This window comes from Calypte anna, chromosome 1 (assembly GCF_003957555.1).
Source record: "Calypte anna isolate BGI_N300 chromosome 1, bCalAnn1_v1.p, whole genome shotgun sequence".
NCBI lineage: Eukaryota > Metazoa > Chordata > Aves > Apodiformes > Trochilidae > Calypte > Calypte anna.
The window spans coordinates 34280786-34286785 of NC_044244.1; the positions used below are offsets into that span (position 1 = coordinate 34280786).

General features: G+C 41.6%; 1 protein-coding gene across 1 annotated transcript in view; it reads right to left on the minus strand.

Annotated features, from left to right (window-relative positions):
- GRIP1 (glutamate receptor interacting protein 1) overlaps nucleotides 1-5414 on the minus strand; it is a 229760-nt gene extending 224346 nt beyond the window's left edge. The window contains 1 exon segment of the mRNA XM_030467152.1: nucleotides 5282-5414. Within this exon segment, the coding sequence (XP_030323012.1) occupies nucleotides 5282-5414 (133 nt within the window).
- Between the last annotated feature and the right edge of the window lie 586 nt (nucleotides 5415-6000).

The following is a 6000-nucleotide window of genomic DNA, read 5'->3' on the forward strand; positions in this document are numbered from 1 at the left end:
TTCATTCACAAAAAACCATGACAAAAAAGGTAGGTAAATGGGATCACCTCCAAAACACTTAGCTCATGAGAAGTCAAGCAACCCTTCGCAAGAGGATGGCCATCATGAAATACAACACTTCATTTGATGCAATGACCAACTGTTCAAAAAAACCCAGAAGCTAACACCCATGAAAAAGCATAAGGGTAAATATCTTCATCCAAAGATTGGTTCAATTTTATTCAAAATGAAAAACTTTATAATTGGCACCTGTACCAGGGAAGATTGAGCCTTGAAGTGGATGCAGAAACAAGTTACTTGCTAAAAATTTTGCTTTGTTCAGAAATCTCTGAATGGGAAAGTGGATACTGTCTGTCTCAGCAGTAAAGCTCAAAGACAGATGCTGCTTTTATTACCATGCCTGGCTTGTGAACTGACGCTGGATGGTGGCCCTGGAACAACAGAGTCTCTCTGGACATGGGCATCGCCTCCCGTTCCTGCTGAATGGTGCTGGAGTTGTTCAGACCACAGGAAAAAAGTGATTTACGGAAAATAGACAGGAATCCTGAAGAACTGTAACATATGAGTGAAAAATCTCAGTGGCCAGCAATCATGAAACAGTTGTGAAATAAAAAGCTTTAATAATTTTTTTGAAATTATTTTGTGGGTTTAAGGTCTGTCAAATTCCCTGCGCAAGTTATGAAGCCTTTTTTCTTGCAGCCTACAGCAAGTGTGTTACTGCCTTTAGTTTCAATGAAATCTGAGATTTTACTATTCTGACATGATGAGATCTGGGATAGAAGAAGAAACACTAACCCTGTCCCCATGCACACAGACATCCAATTAAACTGCAGACCAGCGACACACGCTCTCTGTAAAATGAAAAGCGGTCATCCTGCATTCCTTACCTTTAAGATCAACTAACATCTCTGCAACCTGAGCCAGAGACATTCAATGCCCTTGTCACCACATTACTCATAAAACCATTAACTCTTTTACAACCCAAATCAAATCTATGGGACTGCAGCAGACAAGAATGTTTTGTACCAAGTTATGGAGAAAATCTTGACAGGAGTGATGCTGCCAGTGACCATAGCATTAAGAATCCATAGGCACATCTCTTCCCTCCGTGTTATGTCTTAGTGCTATTTCAGCAGCAAGTCTCTTCTATCAATATTTAATACAGATTTAAAGCTACCCAGGGTATGAAATGCCCAAAAGTATTTGTTTGTAACATTTTGGCAGCTGAGGGAATTTCTGCACCATAATATTGAGTTGTGTGGGAGAATAATGTAGAGTTATTCAGCTGACATCTAAGACCCAGTATACATTTGAAATAATTATTCCCAGGTTTTAGTCAGCAAAGAGGACCTCTTAAACTTGCAGTTACATAAAACTTTCAGTTTCTCCTTTTTGCCTTCTTTCCTAAGATAGGAGTCAAATGCCTTACCTTCACTTTGCAGTGAAGACACTGGGAGAAAGATGGAGCAGTTAATGGAAAGAAGGAAAAGATCACCGCATGCATTTGGGAGATAAATCTAAAAAGGTTGATGTCCTAAAATTGAGGAATCAGATGATTCTCAAGAATTGTGGAAGAACTAACAAATAGCATCACAGAGAAAAACAATGCGTGACATTACTGCAAGTAGACTACAGGTATTTTGTCTAAAATACCATTGCTCTCATCAAACAACATACACTAGAAATTGACACAGGACAGAACAAAATTATTCATGGAAGTCTGAGTGACTACACTGAATGCTCTGTGTTCAGGGTTAAGAAAAAGGGACCTTCTGGTGCAGTGGGAGTTTACTAGCAGAATTGTTTAAGCATTATTTTTTTGGAATCATTATGTATCAACACAGAAAATAAAATCCTTATGCCAATGGGCTATGCTGCTGACATCATGTTGGGAAGAACAACATAAGAAGAGGAACCAGTGAACAAGGTATCTTTCAGTAAGAGATGGATGACAGAATCCAGCAGCAATATGTCAAAATCTAACAAGTGAGTGTTCACAGCAATGCCCTCTGGACCTGCGTGGGCAGGTCATGACAACCAGGTTTTGTGCAAGCTGTGAGGTTCCAAACTCAAATGGAATAAATCCAAACCCTTCCAAGTGTTTTGCAAAAGAAAAGCACTGAAATCTGACTGGGCTGTGGAGGGGGGGAATGGGGTTTGTGTTTGTTTGTGTCAGAGGTGACCAAGCCAGGCTACATACCCAAAACACCTGTCTACTTAAGAGGAGGCTGAAACTCTTAAAGTCTTGGCAAAACAACCTGACTTTAGTGAAAGGACATATGCCACTTTTGGGAGCATTCCAGGCAGCTTTGCTACATGACATTCCTGATGTTCACTATCAGTCTTGGTAATAATTATTTCATGCAAAGCCTCATTAAAAGGAAGAGCTTGAACAGCAGTGCTGTAACACTGAGCAAGACAAATATAATGCTTTATAAAGCATTTTATGCAATGAGTTTGAGGAGGCCGGGCAGCAGTTTCATCACCCATTATGTTAACACTGTGAAGTCTCACTGAAATTAATTGGATGCCTGCACTACTCATGTCAATATGTTTGTGTACCAACATTATTGTTTTCATTTTTCTAGCATTAGGAAGCACAGACAGGGATGCTTCAGAAAGACAGGAGACCTGATGTTGCATGTCAAAACAAGGATACCCACTTAACTGAATCCCAATGGATGAAATGACCAAGCAAGTCATTTGACTTGAGAGCTGGGGTCTCTTTTTATTAACCAGAGAGCTTTAGGCACTACTGCACCTTCTTTTGATCCAGCTATGTCCCAATATCACAGTTAGTGTGGTTTTCCATGTCAAAGATTCAGAGTAGTAAAGACAGTATACCTAACAGCAGGAGCCTCAAAATCTGAATATCCAGGCACAGCTGGACTGAGGACAAACTAAAGTCACCTTTTTTCCTGTGATTCCCAGAGGCCTATTCTATATTTAACTTTGTTGTCTTTCTATTTGATCCTTTGATTGTATTTGTAGCTTCTCCATTTTACCATTAATTCAGCCTCCATTCAACATTGAGCAATACTACGAGGGGTTGGGGGAAGAGAAACAAGCACATAAAGTGATTGGCTCAGTCAATCTTCAAAGGCTCTGCCTAATTGGATATTAACTCATAAACGACAACAGAGGAGGGATGAGTAGCAGGGAGAGGAAGCTAAATCTAAGGAAGCTCCAACTCCGTTCCTTTGAATGAACAACAGGTCCTTGATTTCATTATCTTTGATATTGGAAAATCATAATAAATAGGATCTTATACTCAAGCACGCATTCTTCTAAGCATACAAATGCAGAAAGAATGGCTATTAAAAGCTCACAGCTATTCTAAATTTGCACTGTAAACAGCATAACACCAGACTAAAATTAAATATGAAACATTTCACTGTCTGCATGACATGAAATTCAGTTTCCAGAGAGCAGTTATACTAACACCAGCAGCAGCTTTTCACACCTTGTGCACTGCTTTAAGAAGCTACCACACCTATCCAGCCAAACCAGTGACATGTATAGCACATGGAAAGACCAGACAAAAGAAGCCTTTGAGGAGCAATTGTGTTTGATGTGGTGTCTCCATGAAGACTCCACAGCTTAAATCTCCTGTGACATGTTTGGTTTGGTTTAAGTAACTGACAGGAGTGGCAAACTCCTTATAATTTATTAACCAGCATTCAGGAAATCCTCATTACATTTGACAGTTTTTGGAGGGTTTTTTTGCTTTCTTATTTTAAAAATCTTCAACAACAACAATCAGCTACAGAAATATCTCAACATACTGCTTTGACATATTCCTTTGATTTAAGTATGCAAGAAAAAAATTATGTGCTTTTACTAATATCTCATTTTCACATTTTTTAATTACTAACTAGTTTTACATTTTTACTTCTTCAGTAGAAATTCGTATGGCAATATGCTACCACTTACAATAGTATGGCCCCCCAAAATAGGTCTTTTCTTATAAGAACTCTTGTAAGAACTGTGTAACAACACAGATGAATTAAGAGATTATCAGCTTGGTAAATTTCCTTAAAATGGAAGTTTTCCTTAAAAATGGAGAGAGATCAAGGTCTTATTAAGGAGGGACACAGGGAGCAACTCTACATGACTTCCCTCCTAAGAGATGGACAAGCACCATCCACTCAGACGAAACCAAGAGAAAAATCTCTTGCTTCCTAATTCTTCACAGGATAGCAATACTCTGGTGCTGTCAGGCACAATCACACTCATTGTTTTGTCTTAGAACAAATGTAAAGTTCTTTCTATTTATTTCAGCACAGTGGATATGAAGCCAAATTATGCCAAAAAGCTTCCGGCAGCCACTCACATAGTACAGAACAAAACCAAAGTGCATCAAACTTCAGCTGCTTAAACAAAAGGTACAGCTCCACTGCAAAGTTCTCAAGCCACTGATCAGAAACCTCTTAAAAAGGTTAATTTCTGTGCATGACTTGTTCTGTCAACACCTCACCCTGACAGCACTGCTCAATCCCCCAGGCAGGAGCTGAGCATGGCTTCCCTCCCACCATCCCTACGGGCATGTTCTCTCCTCTGGGGCAAGCCCAAGGCAGACAGCCAGCTCCAAAAACCCTGAGAGGTGCAGGAGACAAACCCTAAGGGGCTGCAGAGAACGGGGTGCAGTTTACACAGGGGACTTGCAAGCGTGAGGTTTATTTTGGTTTCGGGTGAGCTGCTGCTGCTGCTGTCACGTGAACGCAAGCACCCAAAACCCACCAGTGAATTCTTCATGAGTGGCCCTGGACCCACAGGGAGGAAGCAGCCCACTTGAATTGCTCGTGACTGAAAAGAGCAGCTCAGGGAGGAGGCTCAAGGGACCGACAGCAACAACCAACATTGACCATCAACTCCAACTTACAGACGAGCGATCGCTGCCTTGACAGGGCTTCAAAAATACCCACTGTGCTGCTTTCTCTCTACCAGGGTTACCCGCCAGCTTATTGCTTCTCCACACAAAGTGTCTTAACAAAAGGCTTCCAGCAGTCAGACTCAATTAACCACACCTGAAACCTCACCCGTGCTGGCAGACAGACCCCGCTCACTTTGAGAGCGGCCGCGCCACTTCAGCTGCTTTGTATTGTTCATCAGCAGTCACAGACAGATAAAGCCCTCACGGGGACCGACCTTTTATTATACTTGCACAAAGCTCAGGTTCTAGCAAGCAAGGAATATTGTTTATGGTTTTGGGGTTTAAAATCTTAAAAGAGCACAGCATTTATCCCAGCCACAGCAAAATGAGGTTATGCTAATTACTTACTTCGAAAATGCTCCGAGGCGTAATAGTAGACGTCCTCGTAGCCCTCATGATAATCCTCTTCTGGACGGTACTTTTTGCCTTTTCTTCTTCTGGATCTTCTAATCTGCTTGACAAAGCCCAAGAAGCGCTCCATCTCCTGCCTCAGCAGCACCAGCTGCCTGCCCCCTTCGCCCTCAGCTTCACAAAGAGCTGTCCCAGCATGAATCAACCACAAGCACTGGAGCAAAGCTGCTGCCTCCCACCAGCCACTCTGGTACCATTAAAAAAAAAACAAACCCTCCCTTATCTCAGCTGTGACTAGAAAGCATATTGCTTTCCCTTTACAAACGAAAAAGAAAAAATAAAAGGGAGTGGGGGGGTGGAGTGGTGGTGGACTTTATCTCATCTACTGACTGGAATATTTCAACATGAAAATAGACGAAGGAGGAAAATATTGAAGAAAAGCAGCAAGTCAGTATTTCAAGCAGTTACTAAACAGCAGTTGAAGAGACCCTGCCAGCCAGCAAGGGGAAACCCAGCACTGAGATCTCCCTGTCCTGTGTCTCCATCATTTGAAGAGGGACTGGGAGGCGGGGATAGATGTTAGTCAATGGACTGAACCATATCTCAAGGCAGAACAGGTTTTCATTCCCCGGTTAAACACTGTTCTTGTATCTACCCGGGCACAAGCTTAGAAGGCTGCTCGATTTCATTTGTTGTCAGAGGAGGAAACACATCAA